Source organism: Bison bison, unplaced genomic scaffold (genome assembly GCF_000754665.1).
Source record: "Bison bison bison isolate TAMUID 2011002044 unplaced genomic scaffold, Bison_UMD1.0 scf7180017864143, whole genome shotgun sequence".
Taxonomy (NCBI): Eukaryota; Metazoa; Chordata; class Mammalia; order Artiodactyla; family Bovidae; genus Bison; species Bison bison.
Genome location: NW_011494715.1, coordinates 4,623,471 through 4,645,160, shown reverse-complemented (window position 1 = coordinate 4,645,160; position 21,690 = coordinate 4,623,471). Strand labels below are relative to the sequence as shown.

The window sequence follows — 21,690 nt, the reverse complement described above, 5'->3', positions numbered from 1 at the left end:
GGCCCCGCCACGAGTACCGACTTTGGCTGGCTCTGGGCTTGGAGGGTGCAGACAGTGGGGTGCAGCAGGGAACCCCATAGGTGGGAGCCACCCTAGAACTCTGCCTCCTGAGCTGGGCCCTTGCACTCGAGCCCTGCCATGGTGCCAAACAGATGATACCTGCCACTCCAGAAGGCAGCCAGGCCAGCCCAGACATCGGGCTATGTCCATACTGCCTCCCAGAACCCCATCCTCAGAACACTCAAGGGCATGAACAAGCACCTCAATCCTCTGAAGCAGGGAGTGCCTTCCACTCCAGGGCACTCCTTCTCACTCTGCATCAGCTCCAGGCCCAGGCTGGGCCGGGCCATAGGCCACGCAGCAGAACCAGGAGGCACCGAACTCTTCAGTCCATAGACCTGGGTTCAAGTCCATCTCCAGCATGTATTACTGTGCAACCTTGAAAACATCACTTTACCTCTCTGGGCCTGCAGTTCCTAATCTCTAAAATGAAGGCCATAAGAGTTCCCACACACAGTGGGGTTGGAAAAAGACACAGGCCTGCAGAGGATGATAGCGTGACGGACAGGAAGTGCTTGGCAAAGGTCAGCCCCCCAACCAGGCGTGGAGGTGAAGCGGGTCACACAGCAGAGACTGTGGTCCGGGACCAGAGGTTGCTGCACGCTTCACCCCCTCCCCACCCCTGAGAGTGGGGGGCTCGCTGTCTGGCCCATTTCTTGTCTCCTCCTTCCCTGCAGATAGGGCTGCAGCTGGGTTCAAGTCAGGGGCCGGGGGAAGGGAGGTCCAGACTGGCCTGTGAGGCAGCTGCCCTGCCCTTGGCACACAGGCAAGGAGACCCCAGTGCTCACCACTCATTCCCCTTGTTAGGGGACCCAGGCCATGAGAGGCAGGCAGGTCAGATTCCAGATGAGCTGTACTCCTCACCTCATGCCTCATCTCATCTCCTGCCTGCCTCCTGCCCCCAGGCCTGGCCCACCCATCACAGGTTGTGGGGTGCGAGATGCCAACAGCCAGGGTTCCCACTGGCTATCATCTCACCTTCAAGCTTCTGTTTCGGCGAAGTCCACACTGGGCTGTCACTTTTCTTGGAAGGTAGCTTCTCTGAGGGTGATTTTTTTGTTTGTTTTTGTTTAGTTAATCTGGGGCTGTGGTGGTTGAGTTCTGTTTGCAGACAAGGTAACAAAGTTGGCCGGCAGCCTCTAAGGAGGGTCATGTTTGCACAACAGTGATTCAGAGCTCCGCCAGGCTGGCCGCCAGCTCAGCTTATCTCCAGGTCCAATCGGGCCCCAGAACTGAGAGGGAAAGGGTGGCCCTTTATTCAAAAGCAGAAGCTGATTCCGCTTCGGCAAACGGCTCATCGGCATGTTCGGGTTTCAGCTCCAAGCCAGAAGAAAGAGTCCTTGTGTTGGCCCCTCCTCTACCAGGCTCCGGGAAGCCCCGGGCAGATCCTATCCTGCCGCGTCCTTGGGGCCCAGGGTGAAGTCACCACTCTCAGCGCAGAGGGACAGAAGCCTGCCAGCTCCAGCCCAGTGGGAGGAAACCGCAGGAAGTGGCAGATTTTGCACACCCTACCTCAGCTCCGGGAGAGGAGAGAGGAGAGATACTGGGGCATTTGGGGACCTCAGGGAGCTGCAGAGATTCAGAGTGCCATGGAGACCCCAAGCTTCCTATCTCCAGTGGGCCCATAGCAGCAGGAGAAGGGGAGCAGGGAGCAGCCTCCTCTGACTCAAGCTTCGCTCAGTGGGGAACTGAGGGCTGGAGGCACCCAAGCTCACCCGGAACCTGGGAACACCTGCCCACCATCACTGGAGCCACTTTGCAGCTTCCATCTCTTGTCATCATCAACATCTGGCAAGCATCGGCCTCCTCTGGGGTTCCGTGTGCACATCTGGGCTGGGGAACACCTCTTTCCTGCTGACCTGGCCCCCAAATCATGAGTCCGGGAGGCAGTGGGCCTTGATGACCAGTCAGTGGAGGCAAGAGGCGATCAGGCAAGGGTCCAGTGAACTGCGTCATGGCCCTGGCATCTGTGGTCCCACCCACAGCCACACCTGACTCTCCAGGAAATGTTATCCAGGCAGCTGTAGGGTGGAAGGGGGGTGGCGGGAGGTAATGACTCCCCCAAGCTCCCTGCACGAATGCTCCCTCCCAGCGCACTCACAGCCATGCCTAGGAGCCACACCGCCAGCCCCTAAGCATCCGCCCACATGGGGGAGCCTCCAGTGACTCAGGACCAGCGCTGCAGAGAGCAGGTGCCCTCTGCCTTCCTGAGAGCCTGTCCGTCTAGCGGCTTTCTCCCGGGCAGCCAGAACACCACACCCCTCGGACTAAACTCTTGGAGACAACTTTGCTGATGGAGGATGGAAGTTCCCACAGAGGGCACTAATTGAGATCTTAGGAGACCATCTCTTGGGGCAAAGAGGCAACTCTTTTTTTAAAAAACTTTTTATTTTCTATTGGCATATAATCGATTAACAATGTTGTGACAGTTTCAGGTGTACGGGGAAGGGACTCAGACATACATACACATGTATCCTTTCTCCCCCAAACCCCCTCCCATCCAGGCTGCCACATAATGTTGAGTAGAGTTCCCTGTGCTGTACATTAAGTTCTTGTTGGTTATCCGTTTTAAATACAGCAGTGTGTACATGTCCATCTCAAACTCCACATCAAAGGGGCAACTCTTAGAGATTTTCCCCTGAGTGTATTCGTTTGCTCAGGCTGCTATAACAAAGTTCCCCAGACTGGGCAGCTTCAACGACAAAAGTTAATTTTCTCTAGTTCTGGAGGTTGGAAGTCCAAGATCAAGGTGTGAGCAAGATTGCATTCTTCCAAGGCCTCTCGGGCTTTGCAGACGGCCGTCTCCTCACTATACACCGCATGCGGCCTTTCTTGTGTGTGTGTGTGCCCTAATCTCTTCTTATAAACACATCAGTCATAGCCGATTAGGGCCACCCTCATGACCTCATTTAAACTTAATTACCTCTGTAAAGACCCTGTCTCCAAGTACAGTCATATTCTGGGATCCTGGGGGTGAGGACTTCCATGGATGACTAGGGGCGGGGGGACACTGAGTTAATACAGCCCATGATGCTGAGAGAGGTCACAGACCACCAGGTGGGGCTGAACCAGTCGACCAGCCAGAAATCAAGGTGCCGCTGGAACATTTCCTGAGAGGCTGCACCTGCTGCAGAGGAAGGTACAGAAATCTCAGTGTTTTCACATGTAGCGTCTGTAAGCCTCACTGTGACCTTGTCATAGACATTATTTGTTTCAATTGGAGTATAATTGCTTTACAAGTGTTGCCTTAGTTTCTGCTGTATAATGAAGTGAATCAGCTATATATACGTATATCCCCTCCTTCTTGAACCTCCCTCCCACCCACCCCCTAGGTCATCACAGAGCACTGAGCTGAGCTCCCTGTGCTCTGCAGCAGCTTCCCACTAGCTATATGTTTTACACGTGGTAGTGTCTATAGTAAATCCTAATCTCCTTATTCATCCCACCCTACCTTTCCCCATCCCGAATCCACACGTCTAGTCTCTACATCTGTGTCTCTATTCATGGCCTGCAAAAAGGTTCACCTGTACCTGTTTTCAGATTCCACATATGTGCGTTAATATACGATATTTGTTTTTCTCTTTCTGACTTACTTCACTCTGTGTGACAGTCTCTAGGTCCATCCATGTCTCTACAAGTGACCCAATTTCATCCCTTTTTATGGCTGAGTAGTATGCCATTATATACATGTACTACATTTTCTTTATCCATTCACCTGTCAATGGGCATTTAGGTTGCCCCATGACTTGGCTGTTGTAAATAGTGCTATAATGAACATTGGGGTGCGTGTGTCTTTTTGAATCATGGCTTTCTCGGAGTATATGTCCAGGAGTGAGACTGCACCCTCGGCATCAGCTGATGTGTTCTGGCATGGATGTGCTCCCTGTGTGGGGTCGGGGGTGATACTGGTGTCCTTGGGACCAGACTTCTGGCCCTTTGGAGTGATCCCCTCCCCTACCTCTAACTTCCCACGTCTTTCCTTGGCTGGGTGGACATCTTGGTCAGTCTCTGAGTCCCCCACCGGCAGAAGGGACAAAGAATGGTATGAAGTCACCAAATATTAGTCTTGGTACAGTGCCCTGTCCCTGAGACAGTGAGATTACGTGGTCATTTTCACCTTGGGGGTGATGAAGAGTAGGAGGATGAAGATCCAAAGTCAGCGGCCCTTCAGCAAACTTGAGATGGCTGCAGGAGGCCCCCACCTCACCCTAGAATGTGGGACTGTGAGCTTGGTGGAGTTCACCACGGCTGCTTAGAATCAAAAGGACCCCAAAAGTCACCTGATTCAAGCCTCCCTCCCTCCCACAACCACCACCACACACTCATTATTCAGGAATTCTCTTCCCAGCTAACTGCCTGCTCACTCCTCCACTGATAAAGCTCTCACTTCTAGAAAGTTCTCCCTGCTGCTGAACTGAAATCTGTCTCTCTGATGCTTCCATCTGATGGCTCCTGTTCTGACCTCTGAACCTTTCCAAATCAGCTTAATCCTTGCTCCACTCACTCAGCCATCCTCCAGCCAGCACTGGCAGAGCTCTGCACCAGTGGGTGGAGAAGAGCAAGCATCCACTCAGCAGTCGTGATGCGCAGGCTCTCCACATGGATCATCTCATTTAATGTTCACACCAAGCTCGGTTGGGTGGGTACTATTGTCCTTTTTTCACAAGGATGCAACTGAGGTTCAGAGAGGTTAGGTAACTTGCAAATCATCACACAGCGAAAAATAATACCAGTATTAACCTCGAGATTGCCTGGCACCAGAGTCTGTCCTTCCTGCCAAAGCTATTTAGCAGTAGCCAACTTCTCGAGGACTAGGGGTGAAGGATGGTGAAGAGTGTATTTGCTGAGCAGAAAAGGCAAGAGGACCACTACGGACAAAGAGAAGAGCTTAGGCAAAAGCTCAACAATCTTTAAAATACCTGATCCTGTGTTTGCTCCTTGAGTTCCAAGAAAATGAACAGGGAAGAAAATTCTAAAAGGACAACAAAATCTTTCCAAATCTTAATGTATGGGTAGATTTTTCCTTTAATGTGGCTATTGGTTTTTCTTTAAGATAAACACAAAAGCTTAGTGAACGGGGAAACATTAAGCACTTACTCAAAAAATTAAACATAGAATTACCCTACCCATAGAATTACCTATGTTCCAGCAATTCCACTTCTGGGGATACATCCAAAAGAAGTGAAAGCAGGGACTGGAGCAGATATTTGCACACCCATGTTCATAGCAGCAATGGCCAGACAGTGGAAGTAACCCACCAGCAGATGGATGGATAAACAAAATGTGGTCTATACATAAAATACAATATTATTCAGCCTTTAAAAGAAAGGAAATTCAGATACAGGCTTCAATATGGATGAACTTTAAGGACCTTCTACTAAAGGAAAGAAACCAATCACAAAAAGACAAATACTGTATGATTCCACTTATATAAGGTACCTAGGGCGATCAAATCTGTAGAGACAGAAAACAGAAGAGGATTTGCAGGGGACTGTGAGGAGGGGAAAGTGGAAGGTAGTGTTTAATGGATACAGAGTTTCAGTTTTGCAAGATGAAAAAAGTCCTGCAGATAGATGGTGGTGATGGTTCCACAGCAACGACAATGGACTTAATGCCACTGAACTGACACCAAAAAAGGGTTAAAAAGGTAAATGTTATGTTGTGTGTATTTTACCACAATAAAATTAAAATTAAAAAGTTCTAGTGGAAGTACTGTAGTTCTAAGGAGCCCATGTCTTCTGTTCACACCTTAAAAATATCCCAGTAGCTGAGGCATACTTCTTGGAGCTGGAGAACCTGGGTTTGAGTCCTGATTCTGGTTGCATACACTAAACCTCAATTTCCTCATCTGTTAAATGGCAGCAATTACCTCTTTCATAGGTTGATTGTGACCAATTAAATAAATTGATGGATAATTAAATGCTTTAAACCTATAAAGTAGCACACCTGTGCAGGCTGGTTGTATTATTATTTACTAAGAGCTGAATCCTGGGCAGCAACTACATGTCCAGAGCTTTTTGGAAAGATCCTTTGGAAATGAGAAATCTAGTCCTTTCCAGCAGGTACTGAGAAGTTCACAGTAGCAGGGAGAGAAGAGAATACTCCAGAGATCTGGGGAGAACTGTGTACTGTTGGGTCCTCACTACATGTTCTGACCAGAAGGGTTGCCTCTTCTTCTGTCCTCTGCAACCCTCTAGCCAACTCCCAGCCATCCTTTACCCTTAGCAGCCGGTGTGGCCAGGAGAGAAAGCACATCAGCATCCCATGCCCCACCCCCAGCAAGGAAGAGAGAGACTCCAGGTAAAGACCTAGGAAACAGTGGATTGAGGAAAACCAGCCTCTAGGAACTCATTGCCCTAGGAGTCTTCGGAGTCCTTGGGGAAGACAGATTTATCCCAGAACAGCCCCCGGGGAGTGGGGGATGCCTGGAATCTTCACAATGACAATGATGACAACCATGTGATTTATTGAGTGCCACTGTGTACCAGGGTTTCCCAGGTGGCACTAGTGGTAAAGAACACGCCTGCCAATGCAGGAGATGTAAGAGACACAGGTTCGATCCCTGGGTCAGGAAGATCCCCTGAAGGTGGGCATGGCAACCCACTTCAGTATTCTTGCCTGGGAGAATCCCATGGACAGTGGAGCACGTCAGGCTACAGTTCATAGGGTCGCAAAGAACTGGACACAACTGAAGTGAAGCACGCACGCACGCACTGTGTACCAAGCACTGTGGGAGCTCTATCCCCTATGCTCACATATAACCCTACGAGTTAGATGTTTTTACTGCTTCCATTTTACAGATGAGAACACTGATGCCCATAGAGGCAAAATAACTCACGCAAGTAGTTAAGGAGCAGAAACAAGCTAGGAGCTCACAGCTGCCTGAATTCCCAGTCTATGCTCTTACAACCACAGAAAGTTCTGAGGCACGGCCCCAGCATCAAGGCCATCTTCAGGCCAGGGGCTGCCCTGGACTCCCAGGTGGCCTCCTCACGACTCTGAGTGGTGGCTGAGAACACAGCACGTGCCTGGCAAGGTGCAGTGTGACCGGATCCTAGGTACTGTGGTCTCGGTGTCCGTCAGGCAGCAGCCATCAGCATCCAGGCAAGACCCTCCACCAGCAAAAAGATGACACCTCCCTGAAGGTTCAGGTGATGGTTAGCATTTTTAGAAGTAAATATATTTTTTTAAAGAGTTGCACACTATTTTATAGACAGAGTGCTACTGTACATTTAAGACTACAGACAGTGTAATGTTCATGAGCACTGGGAAACCAAAAAATTCAGGTGACTCACTTTATTGCACTGTTCACTTCATTGCAGTGGTCTGCAACTGAACTCAATATACCTCCAAGATCTGCGTGTGTTGGCCTCCAATAAATCTAAGAAATATTGCATAGACTCAACCCTTTCTGGCCATTTGCTGAGCTTGTTAGCATACTCTGCTGTGCTCATGAGCATATTAAGGACACACGTTTAATTTCCCTGGCTCCAACCTATATTCAAGGCCACGCATTTCTACGTAATACCTGTTGCAAAACAACCTTTGGAAAACTATGACCGAGAGTGTTGGAGGCCCCTTCCAGTGTCCATCTCCAGGGTTTACAAAGCAAGTCCAAGCCACCTCAATCTGGATACTGAAAGAGGCCTCCCCAGGTCAAGCTGGGGTTGGAACTTTGGAACTCTGGCTCTGCAACTCCCCAGCTGTGTGTGTGCATGCATGCTAAGTCGCTTCAGTAGTCGTGTTCAACTCTTTGCCACTCTGGACCATAGCCCACCAGGCTCCTGTGTCCATGGGATTCTCCAGGCAAGAATACTTGAGTGAGTTTCTATGCCCTCCTCCAGGGGATCTTCTGGACCCAGGGATTAAACTTGCGTTTCTTATGTCTCCTGCATTGGCAGGCTGGTTCTTTACCACTAGGGCCACCTCTGTGCCCTGCAGCATATCCCTTGACCTCCTGAAGCCTCAGTTTCTTTTGAAGGTAAAGTGGTGATGGTGGTTACACCTGCTCACCTTGCCAGGAGGTCTTGGGCAGAGCCTGAGATGACCCAGGGCATGCGGGCCAACAAAGGGAACTCCCTGAACAAGAGCCCTCTCTTGCCCAAAGAAAACACACACCCTCTTCTGAGCTGGCACCAGCACCCTGGGGTGGATGAGTTTGGCAGAACCTTTTCAAGGGCAGAAAGGGGCTTGTCAGGGGCAGCATTAGGGACCCCGAATGGGGGTGGGGTGGAGGGTCCTGGCTTTCTTCCGCTTTCCCACCATCCCAGGCTGCCCTGGCAGGAGTTCAGGTATTGGGAACTGTAAGCCAGGTCAGGCTGCAGCCTGACCGGTTTCCTCCCCTGGCAGCCAAGGCGGGGGCAACCAAACTGGTTTGTCAGGGCCACCAGTGGCACCTGGATTCTCCCCCTCATGCCCACCCAGAAGGAGCAGCCCCTCTTCTCCTTTCCCAAACCCCCACTTCCACGTGCTCCCCCTTGCCCAGCCCCAGATCCTACAGTCTGGATGGGGAAAGGAGGGAGCCCAGCCCGTCTGGTCCAGGCCTTGCACCCCTTTGCCCTGATTCTGGAGGCTGTCATCCCACCCACGCTCTCCCCAAGCTCCCCTCCCCACTCCCACCAGCTCCGCGCAGGTGCTGGCCTCCAGGCCCTTGGGGACCGTCTTCAGGAAGTTCCCAGCAGCCAATGCAAATGAAGCCAGCCACTCCCTGTAATTGAAGAGTAACTTGCAAGGACAGATCTGGCCGCCTGGCAGCTGGAGGCTTCTCCAGGAGACTTAATCCTTAGCTTTCTGAGTCATCGGGGGCTTCTTGGCTCGAGACAAAACGGAGGGTGGTCTAGGGGCCAAGTGTGTCTCGTAAGCCAGCTTTGGACAACCTCTGCTAAAAACCAGAACTGGTCCAAAGAGTGTCTTGGGGCTGAAAGTTAGAATTCCACCCAGGACAAGGCCCACACTTGCGTTTGAAGGCTGAGGTCATGGCCAAGACTGTAGGAGGGCATCTGCCAGGATGACAGGCAGCTGGGACACATGTGGGTGTTAGCACGACGGGGCCCAAGGACTTCTCACTTCAAACCTGGGCTCTGCGCTTGGCTGCTGGCCTGGCCGAATGGGACAGTGATGGCTGCCCCCATTGGGAGGTTGCGGGTGACCCCAGCTCCACGCAGGTATTGCCCGGCCAGATAGGAGGAGATCAGAGCACCCTCCGGCAGGTTCAGCTCTGCAAAGCCCAGAACAACTTCCATAATTCACCTCCCCAGGTCCACACACAAGTGCCTCCACACAGGTCTGCAGTTCAGCTTTGAGCATCAGAAACCAATGACCCCACACTGCTACCTGCCCTCTGGGACACGTTTGCTGGCCTTGCCCATCATCCTCCACACACCATCCTTCAGAAATACCCTCCCAGCATCTCACTTCTCAACTTAAGGCCTCTGAGTGGCCTACATGCTCTCCTTCTGAAATACCCACCCAGCATCTCACTTCTCAAGTTAAGGCCTCTGAGTGGCCCAGGGCTCTCAGCTGAGATTCTTAACCTTTCTTTTAGGAATTTGACCATTCTCTCTATGGACACTCTCCCCAGAAAAAAATGTGCATGCAAATTCCAGATGCAATTCTGGGCTCCGGTCAGTCCTGAGATCCTTCCTTGGATGTCCTCACGTTTCGTGAATTCCAGTTCAAGAGCCCAGCTTCTGTGATGAAGTCCAGTGCTCTCACATGATCTATACAGCTTGCCCTCTGCAGACTGAAGCCTTCAGGCCCTCTGTCCCCAAGCCCAGACCCTCAGACTTCAGTTTTGCCCCCCAGAAACTGCAAACCAGGTGTGGTCCCTTTACGCAAAGAGCGCACTCCACTTGCCTCTGGTCTCTGCCCTTGCTGACCCTCCATCGGGACTGCCTATTCCCACCGACTCCCACCAAACTCCTCCTCGTTGTCCCACACTGGACTCCACAACCTCCCTGCAGGAAAGCTTCCCCTGCTCCCACACTCAGCATCCTGGGTCAGGACATTTCCCCCATGTGAACATCTCTCCTCCTGGTGCCTGGTTTTGCCCTAAGCCTGGGCACCTGCTCGCATGTTGCTTTTGGAGGAATCTTCAGTTCCTGCTATGTCATTATGTCATGTACACAAGTGTCATAAAAAAAGAACAGGACTCCATTCTGGCAGTCCATTGGTTAAGACACCACGCTCCCACTTCAAGGAGTGCAGGTTTGATACCTGGTTGGGGAACTAAGATCCCACATGCTGTGCAGTATTATGATCAAAAAAATAAAAAAGAATTAAACCAGAGACTGTCATTTTCTATCCATCCCTCCACAAAAGCAAAAAAGAGTAGTACAGATGCCCACCGAATCCGAGCAGTGCAAAGCTCACGTCTTTGCAGGAAGAGACCAGGCGCCAGGTGTCACGGTCTCTTGGCAGAGAAGAGTGTTATGGGGCTTTGGCTCCAGCCTTCTACCAGTTGGTCAATTTGTGATGGCCCCTGGGTATGGAAGTCTGAGTTCTCTGGCTCAATCTGCCTCATAACTCTGATGGAAGTCAGGCAGCAGTTCTCGAGCCAGACCCCATCCTGGAGTCAGTGGTTGTTTCTCTGAGGTGGTTGGGAGTATGTGTATATGGGGAGGGATGGGGTGCTGTATTTTTAGAAAGCTCTGGGTGGTGATGGAACCCAGGGCTCCTGCTGGTCCCTGGGGCAGAGGTTCAGGGGTGAAGGGGACCTCAGGATCAGCAGCCAGCTTATTTCCTGGCACAAGAGACACTCCAAGGAATGCATGGGTCACTGGTTTCTGTGACACAGGCAGGTAGCCATGAGGCTTGATTACAAACAGGAGGAAAGTGCGTTGCTCTGGAGCTGCCGGAGCTGTGTCTCCACCCATGTAGTTTTATCACCATCATTTCCCTGAGAAGCTGTCGTACTTATTTATTTTTCTGGGTGGTTGTTTGTTGTTTAGTTGCTAAGTTATATCCTACTCTTTTGTGACCCTCATGGACTGTAGCTCTCCAGGCTCCTCTGTCCATGGGATTCTCCAGGCAAGAGTACTGCAGTGGGTTGCTATTTCCTTCTCTAGGGGATCTTCCCAACACAGGGATCGAACTTGAGTCTCCTGACAAATCAAAATGTATCAGTTTGTCAATAAATGAGAAATAAGTGCTTCAGTTACACCCCGCGATTTCCTCATCCACTGCCTCACAGAGTCACCACTTCAGTTTGTAGTGAGAACACTCAAGACATACTCTTGTAGCACATTTCAAATGCACAGAGCAGTGTGGTTGGCTGCGGGGACGTCCTCCGTGGTCCATCTCCAGGGCTTTCTTGTCCTGTGTAACTGAAGCTCTGTCCTTGACTCACAGCTCCGCGTGTCCCCCTCTGCGTCTGCGAGTTCCACCTTTTTAGATTCCAAATATGAGTGAAATCATGCAGTGCTTGCCCTTCTGTGTCTTGCTTATTTCATTTAGCATAATGCCCTTCAGGTCCGTCCATGTTGTTGCTAATGACAGGATTTCCTCCTTTTTAAGGCTGAATAGTATTCCATCGTATGTGTGTGTATCACAGTTCCTTTAACCATTCATCTGTCAACAGACCTGGCCTGACACAGCCTGTTTGCATACCTTGGCTCTTGTGAATAACATGGGGATACAGCCACAGCTTCAAGATCCTGGTTTCATTTCTTTGCATGTATACTCTGAAGTGGGATTGCTGGAGCCTTTTGAGAAACCATTTTGGAAATTTTTTTCCCTAATTGTCCAACCTCATCAAATTTTAATAACATAGGTATTCTGTATGTCTGATTATATACTATATCTGCTTTATACATTATAAAGCTTACTCTTTATATTCAATGCAAGGTTAAAGATAAGTAAATAACATTTTAAGATTAAATTTAAAACTGAAAAACTATTAACATCAAACTTAATTGTACTTTCTGAGTAACTTTTAATGTGGCTTATTTATGTACCTAATTTGTAATTGTCAATTTATATAAGCAAAGAAACAATTTATATAAATATATCATGACAAGAGCAATGCAAACAATTCTTAAAATGTCATTCAAAACTGTTATTTTCCTGGGAAAACAATGGGCAAAATTAATTCCTTAAAATTATTTTCAGTAAATTTAACTTTCAACTTTTGCTTAACACAGCGAGGCAACCAGTTGATAAGGGATGTGGGGTGGGTGGTCTAGGAGACCTCTGTGAGAACCAGGGACCCCACTGGCTGCCCTCTAGTCCACCAGCCCCCAGTCCTCAGCATCCCCATTCCTCAGATGAGCCACGTTTTCTCCAATGGGGCCTTTGCACACGCTGTTTCCCCTGTCTGCTTCCTCCTTTTCCACCTTTCTTTGCTCAGTGATCCCCTCTGACACAGCCCATCCTTCCCCACTTCCTCAGGGACCTGCTCCCTGACTTCCTCGAGCAAGTCCCTTCTTTCTACGGTGCCCACCCAGCACTAAGCAGCCCTGAGCAGGATTATACTATGCGTGTTTCCCCCAGGACTTCACCACCTTCCTGGACCACAGATGAGTTCTTGACCCATGGAAGGAAGGCCCCTAATGAACACTTGTTGAAGGGATAAATGAACAGCTCCATTACTACACTTCACATGTCACAATTTGTCCATTTACTCACTAGACATGTTTTGGCCCTCACTGAGCACAGAGCGCTGAGCTGGGCACTGAGAGAAAAGAGGGGATGCCATCTGTCCAGCTGTCTCCTCTTCCCCAGGCTGGAAGCTCTCTGAGGGCAGGGGTCACGACAGAGGTACGTCCCACCTGCGTCACATTCTCCTGGTGGCCCTCCTGCTCCTTAAGGGTCCCCAGGGACAGGCTGCGGTCAGGCAGGCCTCTATCCCCCTCCACACCCGACCATCGGTCCTGCCGCTCAAATCTGCCCTTGCTGCCCGTGCCTGCTGACCTGGCACTCTCAGGCCACACTGACTCCTGTCTGGACTGGGCCGAAGTCTCCCCGCAGGCCACCACATGACCACGGTCTCCCTGGGCAGGCCCTGGGCTGCCTGGAGTACAAAGCCCTGGCTTCTAACACAGCACTCACGGCCCTCCCAGCTGCCTTCCTCCCACCTCTCCACTCAACATGCGGTTTTCTGCCTCCCCCGACAGGTGCCAACGACAACAAACTCAGTCTTGTTTCCCACCCGTGCCATGTGGCTCCTTGCCCCTCGGATCTCAGGCAGGCCGCACCCACGCCGTGCCTCCCCCACAGTCTTTCCTGGCTCAGTCCCACTCAGCCACTGAGATGTCGCTTAAGCCTCGTCCTCTCCAGGAGAACCCATATCCTCAACGGAGCATTCCCCGTCACCTGATTTTGTTCCTCTTTACACATGTGTCAATATCGGCTTTTGTATCTCTCCTGTGAGAACTCTGAAGGCAAGAGATGTGTCTAACAAGACACATCCTAATGTTGCTAGAACTTAGCACAGTGCCTAGTGATTAACAGGCCCTCGGGAACAGCTTGACAGATTAATTGTGGATGGATAAATGAATGGATGCACATGCATGGATGGAAAGATGGTTGGGTGGAGAGATGAATGAATGAACAATGAGTGAATGGGCGATAGATGGATTGAGAGATGGGTGAATGGATGACGAGTGAGTATTCGGATGGTGGATAGATGGATGGAGAGAGGGATGGATGAATGAAAAGACCTATGGAGAGATGCAAAGATGCGGCTTGGAGAGTTTTCCCACAGTGCAGAAACAAACACTTCTTTTCCTACAGCGTTCATTGACTACTGCCTTGCAGTGGGCTCTGTATAAGGCACTTGGACACACCATCCCACTTGATCCCCCTGACAATCCTATGAAGTAAACACGCCTATTCCCCATTTTACGTTGGAGGGAGTGGTGGTCCAGGAGTCACAACTAGGAGGAGCCAGAGCTGTGTCCATCATCCACCCAGCACCCTCCCCTCCCCCATCCTCAGACAGGGTACTGTCTTGGACCCTGGAGTCGCTGATTTGCCTTGAAAGGAAGGAAAAACACAGCCCACTAACCTTTAATTCTGCACGATGCAGAAGCCCCCCCCTTCCCCCAGGAGTTGCTGTTGTTCAGTCACTCAGTTGTGTCTGACTCTGTGACCCCATGGACTAGAGCACGCCTGGCTTCCCTGCCCTTCTCTATCTCTTGGAGTTTACACAAATTCATGTCCAGTGAATGAGTGAGGCCATCCAACCATCTCAACCTCTGTCACCCTCTTCTCCTTCTGCCCTTAATTTTTTCTAGCATCAGGGTCTTTTCCAATGACTTAGCTTTTCCTGTCAGGTGGCTAAAGTATTGGAGCTTCAGCTTCAGCAACAGTATTTTCAATGACTATTTAGAGTTGATTTCCTTTAGGATAGATGGGCTTGATCTCCCCTGGGAGACTGAAGCCTAAATCCTAGTGACACTTCACAGCACTTTCTGCTGAGGCTCAAGGTGGAGCAGTGCTCCGTGTGCTAATATTTGTGTAAAGCCCTGCTCTCTCAGACTCTGGGGAGAGTTAAGGTAAAAACACTCATGCAGAGCCAAGACTGAGGAGCCAAAGTGAAGGCAGAATCAGCGGGTGGGGAGGGCTTGAAAAACAGCCCTATGGGCCGGGCAGAGACAGCCCCTCCTGAAGGCCCCAGGGGTACTCTGGCAGGGCCCTGAAGAGGATGGTCACCAGGTGGGGGGGATCTGCAAGCAGGCTGGCCTCCACCCCAGGAGAAAAGCCAGGCTCCCTGTGTGCAGCACCTGGTCTCCATCTTCATAGAGGGAGCTGTGGAATACCCCTGTCTGTGCCCAAGCTCTTGTCCTGCAGAGCTGACACTGAGACAGGGGGCGAGAGAGACACGGCTGAGTTCACGGACCCCTGGTGGTGGCATCCATATGAGGGTCCAGGGTCCTTCTCTGTCACTTGTCCTGTCCTCTCCCTGCCAGAGATCTGTCCACAGGGCATGCACCTCACTCAGCAAGACCCTTTACTGAACCACCTCTGTCTTGAGATGCAATCATATGCTGGGGAGAGTCTTGCCATCCTGACCACACTCTTACCCTGAGCCTCTGATGGAGTTGTGAGCAAGAGGCATGAAAGGCGGACTTCTCTGGTGGTCCAGTGGTTAAGAATCTGTTCTTCCATTGCAGGGGGCATGAGTTCGATCCCTGGTCAGGGAACTAAGATCCTGTATGCCACACAGTGCAGCTGAAAAGTAAACAAATTAAAAAGAGAGAGATGTGAAAGGAAGAAGATGGGAGAAGATGGCTTATCCTCCAAGGAGCATTGCCCAGTGCTACCCTCAGAGCTGATCTCTACATGGTCTAAACAATACTTGCCTAAGTCAGTGACCCAAGTGGCCAGTATAATGTCCCTGTCTCTGCAACCATCTCACGCTCCACTCATATCAGAATCTCTTTTATACTCTCACCTCCTTCCTGAAGGGTCTGAAGTGGAAACAGCATAAAGCATAGCTGAAATCAGCCTTTAAAACAAGAGCTAAATGTCAAAATATAGGCAAGGAGTGGGATAATCATATAAGAAAAATATAGGATAAATGTAAGTTACTGTATAAAATTGCCCCCTGACCTTCCCAGGAGCCAAGGGAAAAAGGGAAACATGATACACTCCATGGCTTTCTCGAGCTAAAAATTGGTGACATACAACCGTTCATAGGACATGGACTCTGGGGTGAGCACATATTGATCAGCCATCCCTGCCACTTTGGTCTGGTTCATACTTGCTGCCCAGCCCTTCTGTGCCCCCAGGTTGCTCCATCACCGAGGCCGTGACAATCCTGGGAAACAAGCTCAGAGATTACCAGGGGCAGTTCAACACCACCCACCTGCTGGCCCTGTGCGACTACTTCCACAACACCTTCATCCGCCACTACAAACTCTACCAGTATGTGCTGGGCCAGGACCAGGATGTCAACCTGACTGTTACTAACCTGGAGGTGTGCACGCCGCCCCAGCCGCTCCCACTGGCCGAGGGCAAGGACCGGGAAGTCTGGAAGCACGAGCAGCAGCTAGAGGAGCTGAGCACGGCCGAGGTGCAGAAGCGGACCAACATGCTGCTGCTGAAGGGGGCCCTGCGCCTAGAGCAGCAGCACCTGCTGCAGGAGACATTCTCCCAGCTGCCTGGGCGGCGGCACCAGACTCTGAACAGAGAAGTGAGAGGGGCCCGTGGGGCAGGTGCAGGCTCTCCTGCCCCAGTCTATGTCCCTTCCCTCCAAGAGAACCCGCGGGCGGGACCCTGGGGTCCTCACCCTTGGGAGGGCACCGGAGGGCACAGGTTTTGTGCACATGTTTCATGAAACATCCCTCAGATGTATTCAATCCCCCATTTTAGTGATGAGATGACTGAGGCTCAGTGAGTTTAACTGATTTAACCCAAGGTTCCCGAGCTGGCATGTGGCCGAGTTTACATTTGGACTGAGGCCTGGTTGACCCCAAAGTCCAAGTTCTTTCTAGCACAGATTCCACCAAAGGAGCCCCCAGGTTCCAAACCACCATAGACTTCCGCAGTGCCCTGTCTGCCTGCAGAGCTGGCATTCATGGAGGCCTGGGGGATGGAGGAAGGGCCATGGGGGTTTCATCCTCTCCCCGCCCTCCGATCTCCTGCCAGGGCCTCCCACTGGCTGAACCCAGTCGGTAGTGATAGGTCAAGGGAGCTGGTTGATGCAGCTCTTAAAAGTCAGCCTCCTGGGGCATAGAGTAGGGTGGAGATGGACAGAGAGTAGGTCTGGGGAGCAGGGAATGGAAGATCCCAGCATATTGAGAAAGGAGACAGCTGGGTTGAGAAGAGGCACCTGAGGTGGGACTCTGCCTGCAGGTGGCCTCAGCTTTCCCCAGGCCCTGTTTACCAGCCACGTTCTGTTTCTTGCAGGAGCTAGAGAAACTCATCACTGAGGCCATTCACATCCAGATCGAGTGCCTCAAGGAGCTGCTGCAGTATGAGATACAGATAACCTTTGATATTTTGGACCTGAAACTTCAGAAGAAGACTCTAAACCTCAATGCTCCCATCCCTCCCTTGGTCCCCATTGCTGGTCAGCCAGGCCAAGACGAAGCTCTTAAGTTGTCCAAAACCAACAAAGGGAAGAAAGCAAAAGCAAAGAAGTAGAAGGCCCCTGATGTCTACGGTCTGAACACTCTGATTGAGGAAGAGCCATTTTCAATTATGAAAGGATTATGTGATGCACTCGGCACCCAATAGGTCAGAGATCTCTAGTGATTAAAAGAAACACACGGAAGTCCTGGCTGCAGAACTTGTTGAATGTCTGTTTCATGTGTAACTGAGTTACGTGGGTGAAGGAGGTGGGGACGGGGAAGACACAACACTTATTGCATGTTCTGTATCTTCTTGCTGGATACCACCTTTCACCTCCTGAAAATCCAATCCAAATAGATTTTCCCTGCAGGGTGGGAGAGGGCTGTCCCATGAGGCCAGTCAGACACCACTGGTGACTAAGTCTGAGCTCAGACAACAGACATGAACAACACAACAGCCCCAAGAAGGTCTCAACAGGTAAGAGGGAGGGTGGTGGTCCTGTCCCTCAGTGGGGTGCTTCCCCTGCAGCACCGTCAGGGAAACAGGTGCTGGGACCCCTTCCTCTCTGAGGATCTACCACATGCAGCCTGCTGTACCCACCGGCTTTCCTGCTGGAGGGCACAGAGCCCACACCTCTGGAAAACACTTCCTTCTGTGAGAATCCATCTTGTTTAGCCTGAGACAGGGGAACAGGCACCATCCTGGAGGCCAGAGACCCAGCGCTGCACCCAGCACTGTTGGCATCTGTGACCTTGTCCATGTCCTTTCTGTCTCTGAGCCCAGCGCTCCCTCCTGTCAAGTGGGAGACCTGCTGGCCAGAGTGGAAGGCCCACTCCCACACTAACATCCTCAGAGAGAGATGAATCATCCCCGAGAGCCCAAGAATAAAGCGTTCCAGAGGTGAGGTGACCATCCGCTCCAGTTGGTCTAGGACAGTCCTGGTTGACTTTTATTGTCCTGGAGTCCTGCCTGATGGGTCACTGTTCAGTGGAGTGTTATTCAGAATCTCTGTATGAGAAGCCAGGACAAGACTGACACCCCTCCACTTGGACTTCCAGCTCCTGCCAGCTTCCTGGTTTGTGAGTCACATGGGCAGTGAGTGAGTTTTCAGTAAACTTGACGCTAAAACCGGAAGATGACAAGGCTTGACCTCTGTCTCCTTCCCAAGCTTTTCCTGCCTTGGTGTAACCCTCTAAAAGACAGTGTGTGCAGCTCTCCCTGGGATGCTGGAATTCTGGCGGGTACAAGCAACTCAGAAGAGCTGACTCCTGCTCTGGGGTGGGCAAAGGGATGGACTGTTGCTGCTCCAGCCGGTGGTGGCTGGCCTGTAAGAGTCACGAGGCCACCTGGCCACCGGAAGGCCAGTGGGGAAGCTGGAGTGGCAGGCAAAGGGTATATTCGTGATGTGCAGGACCTCGAAGGCGGAATCTTGATGAAGGGCTCAGAGGGAGCAGTTGGAGCAGACTTGCTGCAGCAACTTTGCCACTTACTGGAGGGTGTAAACCTGCAACTATTTATCTTGGTATTTGCAACTGCATTTTCGTTTTCCAATACACCTATAACAGCAATGAGTTCAACAAGAAAGTGCGTGAGTTAGGAAAATGCAAGGATCTAGACTTCCTCTTTTTCAAGAAGGTTAATACAAATGGTTCTCTGCATTTAGCAACCACCCTGAGAACCATACCGGTGTTACTGAAAACAAGACAAAAATCTGCTCTAGTATCATCAGCATGTAACTCAAAAGACTGTCTAAAGTCCTGGCCAAACATTATTCTGCATGTTTCTGACAGGGTGTTTTTTTTTTTTGGATGAGACTAAGATTTGAATCTGCAGATGGAGTAAAGCAAATTGCCTTCCCTAATGTGGGTGGGCCTTGTCCAGTTAGTTGAAGGCTTAATAAACCAAAACCCCTGACCTTTCGAGTAAGAGCAAAATGATTGGAGGGATATAGAATCTGGAAGAGAGGAGACCAGGAAGGAAGCTATTAAAATAATGCAAGCCAAGTATAATATTAACTATCAGGTATGTAGTACACAGATATTTAGTAAGTACCTACTGTGTGCTAGCAACTATTCTGAGCCTTGAGAATACTGCACCAAACAGTAAAAAAAGAGCCCCTGCTCATGAAGTTTATAATCTGGTGGGACGAGAGAAAGTCAGTGAATCGACAAGCAAATATTTGATGTAACATGATGACAAGTTACGTGAGTTGAACACATGCTGTGTGCTAGGTACTCCTGTAAGCACTTGATGTGTAGTAACATTTTATTTTCATGACAGTCCTATGAAGTGGGTACTGTTATTACCATCACCATTTTACAGATGAGGAAGCTGATGGGCAGGGGCTAAGAAACACCAGGGAGTCTAGACATAGGTCATATTCTTCACCTCCCCATTTTACTGCCTTTCAAGTATCGGTGGCCTGGCAGTGGCAGGGGGTAGGGAGAAGTCCACAGGCAGGGACCTTCCTCTCCCCAGCCCAGACATCCTGAGTCCCACAGCCTCCCTGCTCTTCTCCACTCCAGCAGCTCCTGAGCACTCATTGTTTTGCACCATTTTGCACTCCTGGTCCTCGTTTGCAAGTCCTGCCAGCTTACAACTCCTTTGAGAGCCAGGAGCCGTTGTACATCTGTGATGTCTTCTTAGACCGTCACACGGTGTCAGGCACATTGTATGTCTGTAGACCTGAGAGCATTGCCAAAAACCACCAGTTCAGCCAAACACAGCTGTGTGGATAGAGTAGAAAAAGAAAACCACGATGGGAGAAGTCCTTTAAAGGCACTTGCACAGTATTCTCTGTTTTTAAATGAGAGAACTGTTGTATCAATAAGACATGGAATTTTCATTAATAGGCGATGAATCAAGTCCTCAACCTTCTTGGCCAGGATACTCAGACTGGAGCAGGGTCTCAGTCCCTGGTCATCCTCACAGAAACTCGGGTACAGGGCTAACAACAGAAATATTGACATTACTTTACAGGGACCTGGCACCTATTGGCTTACAAAATAGCCCTATGCCTCAGCACACACATACAGTTTTGACTGCCCAGATCAACAACTTCTTTGAAAAACTGGTCTCTGCTGCCTGCACCAACCACAGGGTTCTGATGGAGGCTCTTAGCCTTAGTGCCTCCCTCCCTGGCTAAAGGAAGAGCACATTTCACACGTGGACCAGTACTAGAACACCATTGTGCTGGGCCACAGTGATTGGGCCAGGCATGGGCACATGACCCAAGCTAGACCAATCAAAATGCTCTTTAATCACCCCACCTACCACACCTCCAGCCCTGGTGATTGATTCAGGTGTTTTTCCACTTAGAGCTGTCAGGGTTCCCTCACTTTTGGTGGGAGGCTATAAGGATTCTAGGAGACTGATATTCTAGCAGCTAAGATTCCAGGCTGAGAGAAGGAAGACACCATGCAAAGGGAAGCAGAAGAGACAGAAGAGAGGTTGCTCCTTAATCCAATCGCCTGGGAGGCAGCTCCACCCTGTCAGTGGTTTGAGCCAAGGAGCACACACCCATTATTTGATTGACGTTAGGAAGCTGGCAAGGCAGGGAATGCTTCTCCCATGACAGATGAAGAAACTGAGGCTCACACAGGTGAAATGATTACTCAAGGTCACTTGACTAATGAGGTGGGGGGAGGGGGGGTGGAGATTGAAGTCATGACAGACGCATCCAGAGCTCCAACCTCTAGAAGAGAGCTTTTGTCTTCTCTACTATCTCAAAAGGCAGGGTCCCTGTAGCCAAGACCACCGCTCTGCCTGCATGTGTGATGGCTCCTGGGTTTAAGCCACACTTTTTACTCTGGACTCTCAGCCAGACTACAGTATCCACTCTTAGAGGAAAGACTATTCAGGGGCCAGGGGACAGAATCTGAATAGTCTCTTCTGTGGGAACCTGGACTTTTAAAGTCACTCTGCTTATTTAACTTATATGCAGAGTACATCATGAGAAACGCTGGGCTGGAAGAAGCACAAGCTGGAATCAAGATTGCTGGGAGAAATATCAATAACTTTAGATATGCAGATGACACCACCCTTATAGCAGAAAGTGAAGAGGAACTAAAAAGCCTCTTGATGAAAGTGAAAGAGGAGAGTGAAAAAGTTGGCTTAAAGCTCAACATTCAGAAAACTAAGATCATGGCATCTGGTCCCATCACTTCATGGGAAAAAGATGGGGAAATAGTGGAAACAGTGTCAGACTTTATTTTGGGGGGCTCCCAAATCACTGCAGATGGTGACTGCAGCCATGAAATTAAAAGACGCTTACTCCTTGGAAGGAAAGTTATGACTAACCTAGATAGTATATTGAAAAGCAGAGATATTACTTTGGCAACAAAGGTCCGTCTAGTCAAGGCTATGGTTTTTCCTGTGGTCATGTATGGATGTGAGAGTTGGACTGTGAAGAAGGCTGAGCACTGAAGAATTGATGCTTTTAAACTATGGTGTTGGAGAAGACTCCTGAGAGTCCCTTGGACTGCAAGGAGATCCAACCAGTCCATCCTAAAGGAGATCAGTCCTGGGTGTTCATTGGAAGGACTGATGCTGAAGCCAAAACTCCAATACTTTGGCCACCTCATGCGAAGAGTTGACTCATTGGAAAAGACTCTG

At 50.3% G+C, this 21,690-nt stretch overlaps 1 protein-coding gene across 1 annotated transcript in view; it reads left to right on the top strand.

The window, feature by feature from the left end:
- Positions 1-17,273, top strand: part of LOC104988823 (chromosome unknown open reading frame, human C8orf74) — a 31,207-nt gene extending 13,934 nt beyond the window's left edge. Inside the window, exons 3-4 of the mRNA XM_010840280.1 lie at positions 15,792-16,195; positions 16,912-17,273. Of these exons, the coding sequence (XP_010838582.1) occupies positions 15,792-16,195; positions 16,912-17,148 (641 nt within the window). The 3' untranslated portion in view covers positions 17,149-17,273. The remainder of the gene's footprint in view (positions 1-15,791; positions 16,196-16,911) is intronic.
- The last annotated feature ends 4,417 nt before the right edge of the window (positions 17,274-21,690 follow it).